Source organism: Neofelis nebulosa, chromosome 1 (assembly GCF_028018385.1).
Source record: "Neofelis nebulosa isolate mNeoNeb1 chromosome 1, mNeoNeb1.pri, whole genome shotgun sequence".
Lineage (NCBI taxonomy): Eukaryota > Metazoa > Chordata > Mammalia > Carnivora > Felidae > Neofelis > Neofelis nebulosa.
The window spans coordinates 29,956,936-29,977,489 of record NC_080782.1 but is presented as its reverse complement, the minus strand read 5'-3'; the positions used below and the strand labels follow the sequence as shown (position 1 = coordinate 29,977,489).

Here is a 20,554-nt window from a genome sequence, read left to right as displayed (position 1 = left end):
CAATAAATATTCACGACTACAGTAACAAGTATTTAACAGCATATTTGTTGAGTATATAAATAAGCCCAAGAGTATAAAAAAACAGAACATATAATACATTAAATACAAACATATATTTATGTTTGTATATATAAAGGGTAAACCAGATTCTTTACGTAAGAATAAGGAAACCAGTTATAAATCATATGTTCTCATTTAAGATCATTTTAACCATTAACCAAAAACTAAGTACCGCAAATCTGCTGACATACTAAACAGGAAACATAAGATTTTACAACATGTAAGAGAAGTACGGAAAAGAATAAAACCCAAAAGAAAATAGAAATCATGCCACTGAAAAAAGATAAATGAGAATAAGGTGGAAAAAAAAGAATTAAACAGCTTGTCATTAACCTTTGATTCAGGATTCAAATTCTTCAAGGTGTCAACAGCACAAATGGAATTTAAAAGCTAACACACAATCAGAAGTATATTTAAAATAAGGAAATACATTAATATTATAAGTATAAAAATGAGACACATATAAAGACTCTTTAGATAAATCCTGTCTTAATAGCAACTTCCACTTAAGAAAAATGCTTTGGCTCTTCCATGTAAAGTTCTAGGGATCTATATATTGGCCTCATTAAGAAATAATTTACAGTATTCTGAAATGTAAAGACAAAAATACATACAAGCACAACTCTACCACCACAATAAAATGCCAAGGTATTTTTAACAGTTAGGTACTTCTATGCATGATTCCACTTGACTCAAGAGGCTGCTAGGTCATTTTCTATAAATTGAATCTCTAGTTAGTTCTTGGAAATAGTTATATTATAGTACCTTAAGGTTTTGTCTGCTTTAATATTTACTTGCTGAATTACCTAGCTATGTTTTAAAGGCCATTTTAACTCATCTTTGTAAGAGAACCTCTAGATTCTCTTATGATATTCATCAATGTGATATAATACCATTGAAGGAAAACAAGGTTAAAAGACAACTGACCACTAAAACACAATCCCTTATTGCTAGAAAACCAAGTTGTGGAAAAAAAAAAATAAAAAAATAATAATAATGGTAATGTTGCTTTTATACACCAAAGTTCTGTCATTTTGTTTTCAAAGTGAGAAGCGGCAGTTCATTCCAGCTTAAAATCTAGTAAAATATTAAGATTTACTTCAAATATTTGCTAGTAATTTTTTGTACAAGTCATTCTGCTGCTTATTCAGAAGTCAAGTTTACCATCACATAGGCTCCATTTGTAAAATAACTATATAATAATAATAAAGTATATTATCATCTATTTTCCCCAGTAAAAACTACCCTGGCAAGAACTTATATGAAACTTTCTGCATCAGTACTTAAGAAGAAAGCACTCAGAATACTAAATTTATATTTCCATAATTTTATCTTGTAATGTTCTGCCACACAAAATAATCTTTATATCTTACCATAGGGCATACCAAATAATTACTACCTCATAAATGGGATGCCTTACAACCTATACTCTTAAATCTTTAGGACAAGAATCTAGAAATCTAAATAGTATAATCTAGTTGAAGATTTTTAACATATTTTTCAATGAAACATGCTTGTGAAAGTTATTAAAATGGTAACCTAAGCATACTTAAGTACTGTAATGACATCACAGATCTCAGGCATCTGAGAATTTCTCTTAAGAAATCTGTGGTTTGTCCTTTTATTAATATGAGCAATCAGTCTTTCTTCTGAACATTAACATTAAAATATCTTGAAGGCTAAATTTTAAAGGATTACAAAATAGTTAAACGAGTTTATAGATCATTAACCTCATTTCAATTTATAATTTATCAGTAAAATTAAAACTGGGCATAGTTTAATTTCAAAGGAATTGTCATGTTTGACTTATTTATCTTAAACTATAGGTGCTATGGTTATAATAAAAATGTATGAAAGCATTTGCACGTGAGTAATATATTAAGATTGGGAAAGATGTTGTAATTTTTTCTATTATGCACAATATATTGCTAAGTACAAAGTTTTAATTTTTCAACTATTGAAAAGTACTTCACCTCTTCTGTAAAACCGGGAAAAATTCCATTACTGCTGCAAGGATTCTTGAATATGTCAAGAGCACGCAGGTTTGATTCACTTGATCTGATTCAGTTCCACCATGAACTTATTCCTGTAAAGTGGTTCTGAATCTGCATGTCACTTTTGTCTATCCACTTTTGTTATCAGTCTTCATTACATCATAACCTTCACCTAATGATGGAAAGCCATCTCTATGAAGAATAATTTCAATATTTAGGACGCTGATTATCTTTAAGCCCTCTTCAGCACTGGGTACCATAAGTTTAGCTATCAGAATGCACAGAGTCCTGAAGAAAATGCATACAAAAAGATACAATATTTTCAAAACCAACAATACTTGTCATCTAGATGCTGATGTGAAAATAAGATCTAGCCATTAGAGAAATTCTGAACTTGATTATGCTTGTAAGAAACAAACTATAACACTTGCTTAAATCTGCAAGTGATAACTGAAAACACTTAGAACAGCACAGTTATACACATGGTAGCCAATTATGAAAAATGAAAACATCCCATCCCTAAAATGCAGTATAAACTAAGTGGTTAACTGTCCTGTTCCTGTCTCCTCTCTTATTCCAAATGAGAGTAGGTAATTTACTTTTTATAAGGGTTATAGTGCAAGAATATTGTAACATTCTAAAAAACATTAGTAGCTAGGCTAGGCCATTCCTCATACTTGCTAACATGGAAAGTGGACCTTGGGAAAAGATGAAATAGGCAAAGATGAACAAAGAAACTCTCTCTTTGAAAAAAGAAAGCAGGAATTTTCAGCACACGAAGGAGATATTAATGTCTATGATAGATCATCCCAGAAGCAAAGATGAATAGCCTTTTAAAATTAATTTATGTAATTATAGACATTGGAAATATGAGCAAAAGATGGAACAAAAAGGTCCTTTGAGAATATTATAAAATATTAGGTTACAGAGAATTAACCTATCAGTGTATATAAAACTATCCAAAGAAGGGAGAAAAGGCCACAGGACATCAATACCTAGCAGCCAGAAAAGTGTCCTCTGTACGTGGAACAGAGATCCATTAGGTCTGCCACAGCTTAGGTAAAGTATTTCTTAAACTTATTCTATCCTTATTCTTGAGTTCCATAATTATCAAACAACCATGTGTGTTAAGCTTTCTAATCTTATTGACAAGGTATAGTTTTTCCACTTCTGATCTATTGAAAGGAATGCTTCTCTCATAACAAATGAATAAAATGGAAACAAGCTCAGACCCGAGAACAGAGCTCTCAGTAAAACAAGTCGTGTTGTGTATTCCATACCACCACCAATACAATGGTTATAAAAAAGTTCTCCGTGCCATACTTTAGAATGCAAGGTAATTATCAATTTCGCAGTTTAACCCTAAAATGCAGTGGTAACTAGTAATAAATTCATTTCAAGGAAATATTTCACTTCTCAAGGCCTGACTATAAAACTACTACCACTTCAGACAATGTTGCTTTTATTTACGATCTTACCTATGATCTTAGAGCAATACACCAGACTTTTAATCTTCCCAAATTTTCAAGATAACTGCTTATACATAAAACACTGTCCCATCACACAATGTAGAAACTGAATATAAAATGACAGGGTTCAAATCACAGGCGTTTGGTGGCACCTAAATTCCAAAGGTGTTCAAATAAAGCCATGAAATAATGGGAACATGGCTTTCAGGAAACAAGTCAGAATGACAGTACGAATATGAGGTCGGCAAAATCAGTATAACCAATTTGGAAAAATGCAGATACTAAATCATCTATATCAAACTAAAGACCGAGTAGTTCCAATGAACATTTATCCTTTAATCCTTAGAGCACCAGATACTTCTGTAAGTCAACTTACAAAGTTCAAAACTGTAAATCAGCTCTGTTCACTCAACTTTTCAATTTATCTTTGTTAGAGCCACACTATCACAGATTATGGAGAAAACGGATTAGATAATTAAAAGTAAAATATATATTACAAGTTTCTGAAAGAACAGGATGCTGTTTGCTGAATTTGTTTTATTCTCCCTAAAAAAAGCTACCAGTCTAAAATAAGTTTGCAATTAAGCAGTTAGCCTTATTTACTATCCTTATTTTCACTTGGTTTTTGAAAGTAAAAACTTACACTTCAACAAATGTGATACAATAAAAGTTCAGGAAAGAAAAAACAAGTTCACCACTTCCTATGTTTTCGTTCCTACAAACTATTTAAAAAAATCACTTAAAAAATTAAGCACCTTTTTAAGAACATAATTTCCCAAAACACAGATTAAAATGTCATACAAAAATTCAGTTCTCAAGGCAACTAGTATTTCTCAGTCAAGAAATTACAATTTTGTTTCTTATAAAACTGTCATAGGATTCAGGAATTTGGGATTAATATTATCAACAGAAGATAAATAATACTGCTGTCTTTACTTGATATGCATATACTTTTATAAGAGGTTAGAAGAGGAGATACATTTTGGAACCCATATGGTTACTATTTCCTGAACCACACATTACTAAACCAGAAGAATAAGCAACACTTCATTTCATCCTTAACATCAACAGTTTAGCAGTTAAAAAAAAATTCCAGTGCCCTAGCCAAAAAAATAAAGACTTCCACCAATCTCTTTACTTGCACCAATCTGTGATTCAGGCACTTAGAAAGCATCATAGAACAACAATTACTAAATAAGGTCTATTTTTTCAATAATGTTAAAAAGAGCCATCACGAGAGACAGGAAATACAATAAAAATCTTCAGCATGTTTCTTAGCGTAGAAACATAATTATCTAGAAATGATCCTGTCATATAATGAACAAGATCATATATAAAAAAGAGTTCTAACCAACACGAAGAAGTTTTGTTTTATAATTATCAAAAAGAAAATATGAGAACTATATGTCAATCTAGAATATTTAACTAGAAAATTGAATCATATAGTATGCTTTGGTTTGGGTAGTCAAACATGTATATGAATTTGTAAATAACATCAAATCCATAAATTACATTACTAATTTCAATTAATGATTCATCAGTCTCTCAAAAATTTTAAGAGTTTTATACATAGAGTTCACCAAACAATCAATAATTTAATAGGGACTTTCTTTTATTTAATTATAATTTTTATAAGCACAAAAAAAGTCCATAAATTCAATGAATAGGTGTCTTAAAACTCCATCCTAATATACTACTCAGACAAAAGGGAACACTTAACTCTAATCACCAAGAAAAGATCCTTGATCCTTAAGATTTGCTACTTAATATAAATTTAAAATTCTTTCCCATAATTTTTTACAACAACAAAAATCCCCCAAACTATATTAAAAGACAGTAGGATTTGAAACTGATTATTGACTGAATTAACTAATTTGAAACAGGATTATTAATTGAACAAACATACACACAAACTTTTCTTAAATGTACTGATTCAAAATAGTTTTATAGCAGTTACCCTCGTTTTGACAGAAAAAAAGGTGAAGATGCAAAACTAACATAACTTATGGAAAATACAGATGATAGAAACACTAATGTGCAATTTAGTAGACAATCACAGATAATATCACTTGGTACATAATAGGTGATAGACCTGTGATACAGAATTACCAGATCTCAGACAGTTGTTCCAGATAAAAATGAAATTACGAATTTAACTTCTGAGGTGTGAGCATTAGTAATAAAAACATAATTGAGAGACATAAAGAATCATAAAATATAATGAAAAAAAAAAAGAGTAACTAAAAAAACCCTTTTTTACATTATAATTACATATTTGCCCAGAGTATGATGTGGGAGTAATGAGATTATTTTACCTTTGTCTTGAACTTCTTTTGAAAAGCGCTCCCTTTCAATAGCTGATTCTCTCTCTATTCGTTCAATTTCAGCCAATGCATCCAATTCCACTTCGTCATATATAGGTCCCTGTTGTGATACCTGCTGCTGATTCTGTACCACAGAAGTCTGGGGCTGTTTTGTAGCAACTGAAGTGTTCTGTTGTAAAACAGGCACTTGATTTGCTGGAAGGAATGCTGTTTGTTCTTGCTGCGACAAACACTGAGCAGCATTTAGTGGGCGGTTTACATCCTGTGGAGTAATGGGTGTTTTTGAAGTCTGTCCTGGGTACTGCACATTAAAAGGAATATCATTTTCTGAAACATTGCTATTTTCCATACCAGAAAGCATATCCTCTTGCTGGTCCATGTCTGAAGACCTTACACGAGAAAGTCTTAATGTAAGTTTAGTAGAGTCCTTGGATGGAGAACTAATGATATCATACATTGCAGCTTTCTCACTCTGGTCTTTTTCGTCCTTGCCTAATTTCATTTTCTTTTGCTTCTTTTGCTTTCTTTCTGGAGAATCTAGCAAGATGTCTGGTGGAACATCTCGAGGTGATGAACAAGGTAGAGGCTGAGACTGAAGGATTAAAGGTGGTCTTGATCCTAGAAAAGCAATTCAACAGGAATGAACAATTGTGCTAGTTTTATGTTTTCGTACACTGATAGAAATACTAAATATGTGACAATATAGTAATGCTAGAAAAAATATTAAGGAATTACCTAATCTCAGCAACTTATTTACAAAATATGAAAAGAAAGCCTAAAGACTTGTCCCATAATCTTTGAGCTTGCTGGTAGATGATCCAGGTTTAACTGAAGTATGAGTATTCCATCTGCCAGACCAGTATTATGTTATTTCTATTTTTGTTCTTATAAAATATACTTTGTTTGAAAATAGCAAAGGAGGGCGCCTGGGTGGCGCAGTCGGTTAAGCGTCCGACTTCAGCCAGGTCACGATCTCGCGGTCCGTGAGTTCGAGCCCCGCGTCAGGCTCTGGGCTGATGGCTCGGAGCCTGGAGCCTGTTTCCGATTCTGTGTCTCCCTCTCTGTCTGCCCCTCCCCCGTTCATGCTCTGTCTCTCTCTGTCCCAAAAATAAATAAAAAACATTGAAAAAAAAAATTTAAAAAAAAAAAAAAAAAAGAAAATAGCAAAGGAGTTCATTGTTTCTAAAGATGATACAACACAAATATTTTGGGCAAATATTTCCTATTCTTTCACTTAATATTTAGGAAAACTAACAAATCTAAAGTAAGAATAAATCTGTTAAATTACAAAATAACAAATTAATCCTAGAAACTACACTCACATGAATACTTACTGGTGTAAGAAAAAGAAAGTGGGAAAAATGAAAATTTTTAGAATCCTTACTTCCTTTACAAACTGATGGTAAATTACTGATTTATACCTTTATGTGATGTTCTCTTTCTCCCTCCACTTAAATAGCATTCACACATTCTCTTCAGCTTGCTAATCCTCCTTCTATTAGAAAAAATGCAAGTCCAGCAAATTTCAAGGCTCAATAAAATATCTTTGGCCCAGATCCCATTAATTTAACAAATGTTATATGATACAAATAAGTGGTAAAAATAAGCTAACCAAATGGAAAAATTCTTTGTTAACAAACTGTTAAATGAGGAAAAATGCATTGATATGCTTCAAAATAAAAGTATGATTGTTACACTGCTTATCATTAGACTATAAAAAATTTAAAAACCCGTAGGAAACTATAAAAATCAGTCAGGGGGTAAAAGTGCTTTAAAGAAAGAACCTAAACCTAGACTTGTCTTAAGTTAAGGTTTCAGTATTTAAACATATGTATGATTTTTCCATGATACATAAACCTGTCCTTTCAATTAGCAATGTTAATATTTAAAGTATGATATACAAAGGGGCGCCTGGGTGGCTCTGGCTCCATGGGTTAAGCGCGCAACTCTTGATTTTGGCTCAGGCCATGATCTCACGAATGTGAGATGGAGCCCTGCATTTGGCTCCATGCTGAGTGTGGAGCCTGCCTGGGATTCTCTCCCCCTTCTGCCCCTCCCCAACTTGTGCGTTCGCTCTGTCGCTCTCTCTCTCTCAAAAAAAATTAATTAAAAAAAACCTTAAAGTGTGATAAATAAAAATATAACTTTTTAGAGAACATATCTAAAATGTGATAAAGATCCAACTGAAGCAATTTACTAGAAATGTTAGTTTGAGGTTACACCAACAGATAGTGTTTTTAAACAGCTTATGGGGACATTAAAAAGAAAAGAAACTAATATTTTTGGACCATTTATTTTGTGTCAGAGCTTGTGCAAGGTGCTCTGCACATCAGTTCATTTAAATAATTTACAACAACCTTGATTTGCATTGTCACTATTTTGCAGAAAGGAACATGAAGCTTATAGTGATTAAGAAATTCGCCCAAGATTACATAGCTAGCAAACCTGAAACATTTAAATCCAGATTTTTCTAACATTTGAATTATAACATACCATATTGGCTTTGTATTTAAAATGTGTGTCACATTATGTGTATTTTATTTTTTAAATTTTATTTTTAATTATTTTGAGAGAGAGAAAGTGTGCGCACAAGCAGGAGAAGGCAGAGGGGGGACAGAGAATACCAAGCAGGCTCCATGTTGTCAGTGCAGAGCTGACATGGGGCTTGATCTCACGAACCATGAGATCATGTCCTAAAAGCAGAAATCAAGAGTCGGACGCTTAACCCATGGAGCCACCCAGGCGCTCCCAAATTGTATATATTTTAGAACTTAAAATTCCAACAATTCACCTAAAATATCAAATTAGACTGATGATGCATTCAACCTTCCAAACTAGGTGGAAAACAACTTCATGAACAGAAGTAGTGGTTTTTGATGAATAATGTGTTTGTAAGGGTATTCTAAAGTTTTTTCTTTCTATCTAAAGTTATTTATCTATCTATCCTTAAGAGTTTGAGGAAAAATGGGCTGATTATCTAGATCAACTAGCTATCTCACTGTATCTCCTCCCTGGCAGTCTGAATAATTTCTCACTTTGACAATACTTGTGAGATATGTACCTAACTTTGATGCCTAACCTACAAATAGAGTTATTCTGGAAGCTGCTCTTTCAAAAGCTGAGTTATTTTTATCCCTGAAAATTCACAGAATTAAACAATAAGAATGGCTCATAAAAGTTCAACTTTCACCTTGGGAAGAATGTCTCTGATCAAAGAGTTGGAACACAACCTGTGAAAAAATTGTCTTTATAATAAGAGGCACACCAGTCCATGATTTAGATGGCTGTTGTCAGAAATTCTCATGGATAGAGAAACATTATTAATAATCACCTATATTGTAATTAATAACAAGTTAATTCTTTAATATGGAATATAATATTCTCTTCCAATAACTTTGGTAATTCAAATGACCACACTTTAATTTTAAGTACTTTCAAAAGGCCTGAACTCCCATGGGACTTAAATTCACAATTTTTTTTTTTTTTTTAATTTTTTTTTTTTCAACGTTTATTTATTTTTGGGACAGAGAGAGACAGAGCATGAACGGGGGAGGGACAGAGAGAGGGAGACACAGAATCGGAAGCAGGCTCCAGGCTCTGAGCCATCAGCCCAGAGCCTGACGCGGGGCTCGAACTCACAGACCGTGAGATCGTGACCTGGTTGAAGTCGGACGCTTAACTGACTGCGCCACCCAGGCGCCCCTTAAATTCACAATTTTATGACTCTAGTGTACGCAAAAGTCCACACAAGGTTCTTTGGGAATTTGAAGAGAAAATAAAATTCATGTCCATAAGATACTACAAGATAAGTTATAAGAAAAAATATAAACTAATGAATGGCTTGAGATGGTTAAAGAAAAGAGTCCACGTAAGGTGACCCATTTAACTTAGAACTTAAATAGACAGGATTTTAGTAAGCAGAAATGAAAGTATGTGTAAGAGATTTAGAGAGAGAATATACAATAGGCTAGATTTTGATAAGTGACTACATGAGAGGTAAGAGACAACTTTATGATGATTCAGGACTAGGATGGCATTAAAGGAAATAAAATGGCAGAAAACAGTGAAAATAACTTTGAAAATGAATTTGAAATACCAGCTAGAAGTGAGGAAATTTTGTCTGGAAACAAAAGATTACAACTTAGAACACAGGACAGGAGCCAAAGACATTGACTTGGCAATCCTATTCACAAAAGTAATTAATGCTGTTACCAAAACTGAATGAAATAACCAAGGGAAAAAGTACAATGGGAGATTAAAAAGTCTAATGATAGAAATCTTGAGGAGTAAGAGAGTAGACAGAAGAACTAATGAAGAAAAAAAAAAATCAATGAAAGAAACATGAAGAAAACAGGTGGACTTGATATGAAGTAAGTTTTTTGGGGGAGGTGGAGATGAGGGAAAGCTGATAAATGCTGTGGTCTGAAAAGATCATTGGATTTATCAGTGAGAACAATACTGTATATATTTGAAAACATTATCAATAGTTTACAGGGATGAGTACAGGTTTGTTTCTTTCCTACAATAAGTGAAAAACAATAAAGTATAGCTTTTGGTATCTGCACTAACAAGTTTGAGCTCTTCACTCAACTGCTTAAGGAAATTTTAGTTACAACAATACCTTTAGGAGTCCCATCACTTCCAGCAGGGGAGCATACTGGCTGTGGAGACCTCAAGGGAAAAGAGGCAGCAGCATTCCTCAGTGTTGAAGAATCTCCATCCTGAAAAGAATATAAAATGTCTATCTTAAATGATTGGTGAGGCTTTAGAGAAATCTTAAACAGATCAATAAAAGATAGAAACTACTGACAGGTAAAGTGTTGGTATTCAAAAGCATAATTCTTCTGTATGTTCCTGTTCTGTTCATGGTAAATCTTAGAAGAATTGAAACTGTATCCAAAAGAATCAACAGCCTATGCATGGCAATGAATAAGAAAACTGGTATTACTACTAGGCTCCATTTTTGTTTACTATTTTCTACAAGAGGAGCTATGAAGGCCATACGAGGCTATAAACGTCTTGAGGGCAGAGTTCACAGTCATCTCTGTTATCCTTACATACATGTAACTCATTGCCAAACCAATTAACATATAACTTATCTGATAATACCACAAAACCAGTTCCAGTATGTGGAATATTTTAAAACATCAAAGCAATGCTAAATTTCAGGGAATAAAGATTTGTACAAGTCTTACAGGGAAAAAGAGCTTGATACTAATAAATAAAGGTTCATTATTTTAAAAACATTTTTGTGTGAACAAGTATCTAAAAATGAAACTAGATTTCATTAAGAACCAAAACTTTTAGGCCAAGGGTTGGCAAACTTTTCTTGTAAAGGGACAGATAAATATTTTAGGGTTGTGGGCCACATATAGTTTCTGTCACATGCTTTGTTGTTGTTGTTTTTTAAAAATGTAAAAGCCATTCTTAGTTTGTAGGTCAAACTAATGGCCAGTTTATCAACCTTGCTCTAGACCAAGCTCTGTAGGTATAGGAATCACATTGTTTATAGCAAGATTCTCAGACCTAGTATAACCTTTGATACACAGTAGATATCAATTAAACTGGAATCAAAATACTAGGTTACGAAACAAGTATTAGAACTATATTATTACCTTAATGATAACTAATATATAACATACGTCACTACTTAGCCTGTGCACCATGTGTAGGTAGTCGTCACTTGAGCCATGTCTAGGATTATCAGCATGATGATTAGCTGAATTGCCAGACAACGGACCAGAAACTTTATTATCATGTATGTTTCTCAAACCACCTGCAACAATGGGACTTGATACTGATGCTGAAATTAACAAGAATAAAAACAAAAAGCTTTATAAAAATAAAATTCTTAGAGAAAAATAATTGTTCACAAAATATTTTAAACACACAGAAATTATAGAAAATATAATAAGCACTTGTGTACTGACTATCAGAGCTTGATCAAATCTTAGCACTGTGTCACATATCATTCAGATCTATTTTTGAAAAGAAATAAACCATTAGATAAGGCTGAAACTCTCCATGTATCTGCATATTCCTCTCCTCTGTTCCCTCCCCCTTACTCCATAAAAGTAACCACCACACTGAATTCAAACTTTGCTTTACCTATGAATATTTTATACCTTTCCTATAAATGAATATAGTCCTAAATAATACATAGCATTGTTTCACATATAACTTTATATAAAATGGTATACTATATGTATATATCCTTCTATACCTTGCTTTCTATTTCAATGTTATGTTGAAATGTATCCATTTTTATACATGTAGTATTAAATTCACTTATTTTAAATAAATATATTCTGCTGCATAATGTATACAGCTTTCCATTCTTAAGTCCAAATGTTTAGATGGCTTCAGTATTTTTGCTGTCATAAACAATGCATATTCTTGTACATGTATACATGTACATATAACATGTATTTGTATATAATGTATATTCTTGACTTTTTACAAATGTGTCTAGAAGTGAAATTGCTGGATATGTCCACTTTTTAAACCTTACTGAATATTAACAAATAGTTTTCCAGATTACTTATGTCCATTTGTACTCCACTGGTAGTGTATGAGAGTTGCTACTACTAATCTATATTCTTGTCAACAATTTTTGTCAGCCTGAGATGGGAAGCTCTTTGTCAATTTAATATTTGTATTTTCTTTATTAATAGTGAAATCAAGTATCTTTTTATGTGTACTAGCCATTCGGATTCCCTCCTTAACACAAAATCATGAACAGTCTTCTGCATTTTGTTTTAAAATTCCACAGTTTTGTTTTTTCACGCTTAGGTCTTTAATGCATCTTTACGTGTAGTCGAGACAGGAATCCAATTTTACCTTTATCCACATGGATGACTAATTGTCTCAACACAATTTATTAAAGAAACCAGTGTTTCCCAATTAAGATATAATACCATATGTATCAAGTTTTCATTTGTTCCTGGGTATGTTCCTAGGCTCTTTATCAAATTCCATTTCCCCATGTTCTACTCCTCCACAGACCAATATTACAATAAATCTTGGTAACTGCCAGATTGAGCTTCTACATCTCATTCCATTTCAAATTATGTTGCTATTCTTGGACTTTTATTCTTCCATATGAATTTTTAGAAGAAGTTTAAGTTGCACAAAATCCTGCCTTAGATTTTTACTGGTATTGTATTGAGTTTACAGATTTGGGAAAATTTTCAATCTTTACCCTACTGAGTCTTTCCATCCATGAACATGGCATAACTTCATATTCTTAGGTTTTCTTTTAGCTCTTTCAAAAGTTTTATAATTTTCTTCACAAAGGTCTTATACATTGTTAAATTCATTCTTAGATATGCTTTTTCCTTTAAGTTGTTGATAATATTAAAAAAAAGATTATACTTATAATTGCTTATTTTAGGTGTATAAAAATGCAATTAAATTTTATTATAATGATCTTGTATCTAGTAACTGTGGAATATTTTTTAAGTTCTATTATCTTATCTGCAGCTTCTCTTAGATTTTCCATGAAGACAATCACTTGAAAACTAACACTTTCATTTCTTTCTTACCAATAATTAGACATATAACTATACATATAAAATATATACATATATATATATGCATATATTCGCTTATCTTCCTGTATTAAAACACCCACTACCACACTAAGTAAAAGGGATGATTATAGGCACTCATGTCCTATTCCTGACTTCAAGGAGAATGTTTCTCATTTTTCACCCCTAGGTGGAAAGATCAGGATAAGGTTGTACCAGTCTATTCCTATTCAGTGAAAAGCTTTTAAATCATGAACAAAAGCTAAAAATTTTTAATGTTCTTTAGGTACCTATTATGAGGCACACAGCATCCCCAACCTCTTAAATTTGTGTTAACTGTCTAATAATTATCCATGTATTCCCGATAATATATCCAATTTTATCATACAGGCTACCAACACTGCTTATCTGGTTTGGTAATATTTATTTAGAAATTTTAGGTGATAATTGGTCTATAATTTTCCTTTTTCACAGTTTCTTCACTACACCTGATTCTGGTATCCAGATTATTATCTAACTCTATAGAATGAAGTAGGAGAGTGTTGACATTTTTCTTTTGTCTGCAATGTTTGAAGATTAGAATACCTCCTTTGAATGCTTGGTAGAACTTGTGGATAAAACTGTCTGATTATGTTTTATCCCCTCTGCTCCTCTTAAGGGAGAGAGAATTTGAACTACTAAAGGATGTATGTGCATTTAAAATTATGATAGATATTGTCAAAATGTTCTCTAAAAAGACTGTACCAATTTATATCCCAATGAAGAATGTAGGAAGTTCAAATTTCCTGGCACATTTGTTGATACTAGGTATAACTAAAAAATGTTTACTAATCTGGTTAATATATTTCATCGTAATTTTGATTCATATCTCTTTAATGTCAGCCAGGTTGACCATATTTTAATATAGGCATTAAATCTTTCTGGTGTCCAATTTGTTTTCTTTTTCAGTATGTCTGTTTCTTAATTCTATTTTTGTCTTCTTCGTATCAATCTGTATAAAATCTTGGTATATTAAAACTTAATACTTTGTGTTCGTAATAAATTTTGAAAATATAATTTCCCCATATTTACTTGTCCTTATATTCAAATATTTATATTAAAATTATAATACAAAATATATACTATACAAAAAATTATATTAATCTGTTTCTTCATTTCTGTCCTTAATTTTTTAAGAAGTGAATTACTAATTCACTGTCCTTAATTTTTTTAGAAGTGAATAATTATATTTGGTGTTTATATAAATCTTTCCTAGCAACTATATTTAATGGCAAAGAATTATTCCTGTTGATGAAGGGGTTCATTGTGCTCATCCTTCAGCTTCTCTGTATGGCTAAAATTTTTATAACATTAAGGTTGAAAAAAAAATGTTTTAAATGTTATCTTCCACATATTCTAAATTCCCATATATATTTGCCTAATTTCTGGATTCTGTGTTGTCCCATCTACCTATCCGTTTGTTTCTTACCACTCTACATGTTCTAATTAACCTTAATATCTAGGTGGGGCTAATCCTGGAGTAACATTTCTAGTTGCTCAAATATCTGAGAATTTCCAAGAAATGACTCATTACCGAATAGGAAGATGCCCAAATCATATTTCTCTTTTGATTTTGTGATTTCAACTTTTCTTCTGAAAAAGCTGGATTTATCTTGTTTAAAAAACAACAGTAAACAGAGTAAAAATTTACGTTCTTTCCTACACATACAAATGTGTATATGGATATTTCCATAAGAAACCAATGCATCCTTTTAACAGTTCCCTTTCATTACAGTTAAAATGTTCTTCATATCTTTGTGTGCCAGAGTATACTAATATTTTACAATTATCAAGAACCTATATAATACATACATACTTATATTCAGCACTCACACTAAAGTCTGTAATTTTGGAGTTGTCTATTCCAAATGTGTGATCCACCTCCTGGTTTTCCCTTGAATTAGTGTATGAAATAATCTCAACCTAGTATTTCATTATCTAGCTTTGAGAAATCAGAAGTTGGTGGTTTTGACTGATGACTAAATTAAAAGTTTGTAAGTTGAAAAGTTTATAAAAGACATTTGATTCCATGTATAATAGAAAAGAAGAATACACACAGGAACTAATAATTGACTGCAAATGTTAAAAATTTGCTATTATTTATAGGGGACAAAACCAGATATTTGGTAACAGTCTCTTTTACACTTTTTATAATTTCTCAAAAAAAGTATAAATTTATACTATTAATAAAAAATTATTTAGAAGCCAGGACATACATCCCAAGGCAATATAACCTTACAAAGACATTATCAGCTAATTTCAACTGAGAACTAGTAACATAATCCCAGAACTTTCTCTACCAGCACTGTATTTACTTTATAGTAAAATTTTCACACTATACATACTTCACCAATTAAAACAAAATTCTCTTTGGCTTAGTGCTATGTAAGAACACGGCCCAATTAAAAAAAAAATATTCCTAATTGCATAACTAGATACACTCAGTTGTATAATAATCTAATCCGAAGAGTCATGTGACAGGGATCCTTTTATCTTCCAAATGATGAATTTCAGGGTCCTGTTTTAGTTTGTATTTCAAAAACTATAAAAAAAAAAATTTAATTTGCTTGAATTACAGGCATTCCCTGTAGATAAATAACCAACTTTCTTACCTTGCTGCATCTGTGGATGTGTTGTATAACTTGAAGGATGGGAATATGGCATGTATCCTGCAGGGCTTTGTGGGGCATATGGACTAGGCACTGGGCTATTTTGTTGTGGCATAAATCTGTTCCCAGAGCTTGTCTGTGGTGGCACAAACCGGCTGAAACCCAAAATCCAAACAAACAATATCAGGAAATGAAATAAATATGCTATTCCTTAAAATTTCATGGTCATAAAATTCTCACAACTCTGATTTGTATAAAACAATACCTATGCAAACAGAAAATTTTGAAAAGTAGATAATATAAAAATTATCCCCAATTGATAATCTAACAGTTAAACTAAACAGGTAATTAATTTATTTCACTTGCATAAAAGTATCCCTCTATTTAAGATAAAGTCATGCTCCCTAAATTCTACTCTACAAATTTTCTTATCTCAAGCACATTGTATGTATGTATGTATTTATTTATTTATTAGAGAGAGAGAGAGAGAGAGAGAGAGAGAGAGAGAGAGAGAACGAGAACGTGAGCAAGGGAGAGGGGCAGACTGATAGAGAGAATCTTAAGCAGGTTCCACCCTCAGCACCGAGCCCAATGCAGATCCACTATCCGAGGATCATGACCTGGGCTGAAATCAAGATCAGATGCTTAACTAAGGCACCCAGGTGCCTCTCAAACACATTATTTTAACACGATCTTTTGTCTGTATGAAATTAAATTACCAAGATGGTAGCTAGTTCAATTATTATATTAGAGCATTTCTGCATATAACATTTTAAGACAAATGTTTGTGTGAGTTACTATTTAAGGCTAAGCATTTCAACTTTTTAACTACATATAATTCACCTTTACCTAACTGTATGTATACAGCATAAATTCACAAGCATGCTCATCACAGAAAATAGTACTTAATAAAATGATGCATATATTACCTGGAGGGGCTATGTGAGATAGTGGTTTGTTGATAATTGGAAGATGCAGGACTACTGTGCATGGAATTCTGAGAAAGTTTATACTGAGGCATCATCATTCCTACACAACACATAAGAATGGAAAATGTGTTTTTTCTTTTAATGGTAAAGTATCTTTAAATGATTTAAAGCAATTGCTCTATCACAAACATTCAAAAGTTCTTTCTGTTCTTTCCTTTTTTTGACTCACAGGTTCTTTTTGAAGAGCAAAACACAGAAACTAAATTTCAAGCACAATCAATTTTACTAAAACATCCTTTTACCATATAACTAATGCAAGACCAGAGATAGAGATTTTTTTTTTTTAATTCTACTTGCTTACTTAATGTCAAGGCTATCATTTAGCCTTAAAATTGAAAGAACCTTTAGAAGTCACCTTTTCTAACCCCTGACCAAATACTACACAATTACTTCTACAATAGGTCCTTTGGTGGTTTTTCCATTATATGGGACATACTTTATTACATACATCCCCAGTCTTCAGGAGCTTCATTTCATTCTATTTGTTTCACTGAGATTCAGACCTCAGTTTTAAAAAGTACTACTTTATTGAGGGGCCCAAAGTTTGAGTTGCTGCCATTTCCATCTGAATGTTTTGATGCAAAACAGAACGCTCCTATTCTTTCTTCTCCGATAATTCTTTGCCACAGTAAGGATTAAATGAATATTTGCCACAGTAAGGATTAAATGAAAATGTGAGGAGGACAACTTTCAGATTCTCATATTTCTTTTCAAGCTAGACATTGTTCCTTCAATTATTACACAAGGGGCATTTTTTTTACATAGGAGATGCAAAAAAATCCAGTTATTTAGACATTGTAAAATCAAAGATAAAAATCTATGATTACACCTAAACTTTCTTATGATATGTATAGCCAATCTTTTTGGAAGCTTTACACATCATATCATATTCCCAAATTCCAGTTCCCGCTATTGATATGAAAAGTTCCTTTTACCAGAAACATTCAAACAGAAGCTACATGTTCATTTGCCTGGAATACTTCAGAAGGGATTCTAGCTCTAGGACAGTAGTTGAATAAAATGAGGGCTCGAAATCGCCTGGAAAACTACCACTAATAGTGTGTTTTCTTTTACATATAGTCTAACTTAACTTCTGAGCTTTCTCTTCCAACTCAAATTCAGTAGTAAGTCATATGTTCCATAGCTTAATAATTTAATTACTATAATTACTGTTGATGATTTTTTTTTTTTTTTTTTTTTGAGAGGGAGAGCAATCCTCTATGAGATGTTAAAAAATGTTTCCCCTGAATTAACAGGCTGGAACAAGCTGGGATTACTAGTTTGAAAGCAATGGTTTTATTAAAAAAAAAAAAAGGGGGGGGGGCAAATAAAATTCCTAATAGTCCTTCCTGATTATCAAAGCTCCAAACAACTATGAATAAAGTGATCTGCATATTATTAAATTTTCTCCATATGTGTGACTCACATTTACATTTAGCAATCAAGAATCACTTTTCTAAATTATAAAGCCAGATATCACCAGGGAAACGCTTAGAAAAAAAAAATCACAACACACAACGTGTCAATTCACTTTTTAATGCTAGTTTGTTTTCACAAAGTATGATATGGAGAAATTAACATTTTGGGCTAAAATATAAGTGTATGTAGTATAAAATACAAAATGTGTGATTTAAACGTGAATACTCTAAAAAGTTTATTAATTTACTACCCAAATTAAATATTTAAAAATATGTTACAAAATGTAGTATAAATAGCTTTGGAAGACTTCCTTTATTCAATTTTATATCCACTCACATTATCTTATACTTAATGCTCCTTTCCTGTAAGTTTTTCTTCTAATCAATGATCTCTCCATATTTTCTTTCATTGCAACATTTTTTCAGAGCATTTGTAATTCTAGATTTACTTTCACCATTCCTATCTGTCTCCTCCTACTGCAATCTAGCTTCTTGGTTCTAGTGAAGATACAGTGTCGCCCTGCAGACTTGCCTTCAATTTGCTAAGGGGAGTTTGGGCAGAGGCATCTCCATGGGCTCACTTTGGGGAATGGATAGTAACTATGCAATTGCTTAAAAACACAATTCACACAGAAATACATAAAATGAACAAATACTACTTATAAAACAAGACAAAACTAGGAAAGGGAATGGAGGGCTTCATGGAGGTACTGTCAATAAATCTGCCAATATTCTTGAATACAATTCATCAGTTAATTAAGTTGGACCTTCCTGAGCTGTCTAAACTATTCCTTTCTAACTATTTTAATCTTGAGAGCCAAATAAATACTTGGGCTTGTCAGATTCAGTACAATGCTCCTGGGTACACCTTGATTACGTAAAAATTGTATCTATATTGAATATCATATCTTCATGCTTTTTATAATATTTATTATAAATAAATTTTTCCTTAATACTTATAAACCTACTTTTCTGTTGCTAAGGCAGCAAAAGAGTGAAACCAATTGCTACAGAACTATGAATATAATCACCATCAGTACTAACACTAAAACCTGTTATAATTATTTATGTAAGTACTGCATGTTGAAAAGCTCTGCAAGTATTTTTACTATTTGATTAATGAAAAGACTTTTATATCAATTCCATGATTTTCTGATATAAAAAAAGACTTTTAAAGCTCTCTGAGTAAATGAATGCAGTCTGAAATATATAACAAAATACACTTCAACTTTGTCTAATTTCCAAGGAATTTAGTTACATATTAAACTTCAAGAATATTAACATTCATTTGGTCTCCTTCTTATTCTTGGCTTGATTCTAAGTATCAACATAGCATTCATAGATGATAGGCTACCTTATTAAAGGAGACACTTGAATTTACAAATGAAACAATCTCTGATAGAAGACCCACAAAAAAATATAATATGAAATTCAATTAAAAACCTTACCACTCTGTACATATCTGTTCTGCATACTTTTCTCCCTGAAAACATTAGGACTCCTTGCCAGGACAGCTTGCAACAAGACTGGTATGTCGCCTTCTGGATCATCACTGCCAAGGTTATCTTTCAACTCTCTGGGATTAAAAAAACAAATATCAAAAATGAAAATAGTGATTAAGCATTCCCTATTCTACATTAGTTAGATAGCAATTTACTAGTGAAATTCATAAAGGACTGAGGTAGAAAATCAAGAACTTATGGCATATAAAAAAAATTCACAAAAGATGTCCAACAATTTCATGGATTTTTGAAGACACTATTCCTGGAAGAAACAGAATTATCAAAAATGACAGGGAGAAGTTCTTCTAAAGACAACTTTTTTTCCCATTTTAAACAGGGGGAAAAAAAGGCCAAAACATTTTATGGAACTATTAGTTTACTTAAGAATGTTCACATAAGGGGGGTGCCTGGGTGGCTCAGTCAGTTGAGCATCTGACTTCAGCTCAGGTCATGATCTCCCGGTTCTTGATTTCGAGCCCCGTGTCGGGCTCTGTGCTGATAGTTTGGACCATGGGGCCTGTTTCGGATTCTACATCTCCCTCTTTCTCTGGCCACCTCCTCATTTGTGCTCTGTCTCTCTCTCCCTCAAAAATAAATAAACGTTATGGGAATGCAAGCTGG

General features: G+C 32.3%; 1 protein-coding gene across 4 annotated transcripts in view; it reads right to left on the bottom strand.

The window, feature by feature from the left end:
* Positions 1-20,554, bottom strand: part of NIPBL (NIPBL cohesin loading factor) — a 198,715-nt gene that overhangs the window by 88,672 nt on the left and 89,489 nt on the right. For all 4 annotated transcript variants that reach the window (XM_058717695.1, XM_058717686.1, XM_058717704.1 and 1 more), the window contains 6 exons: positions 19,880-20,007; positions 16,954-17,053; positions 16,028-16,179; positions 11,490-11,650; positions 10,469-10,568; positions 5,839-6,465 (listed from right to left, as the gene is read on the bottom strand). In XM_058717695.1, coding sequence (XP_058573678.1) covers positions 5,839-6,465; positions 10,469-10,568; positions 11,490-11,650; positions 16,028-16,179; positions 16,954-17,053; positions 19,880-20,007 — 1,268 coding nt within the window. The remainder of the gene's footprint in view (positions 1-5,838; positions 6,466-10,468; positions 10,569-11,489; positions 11,651-16,027; positions 16,180-16,953; positions 17,054-19,879; positions 20,008-20,554) is intronic.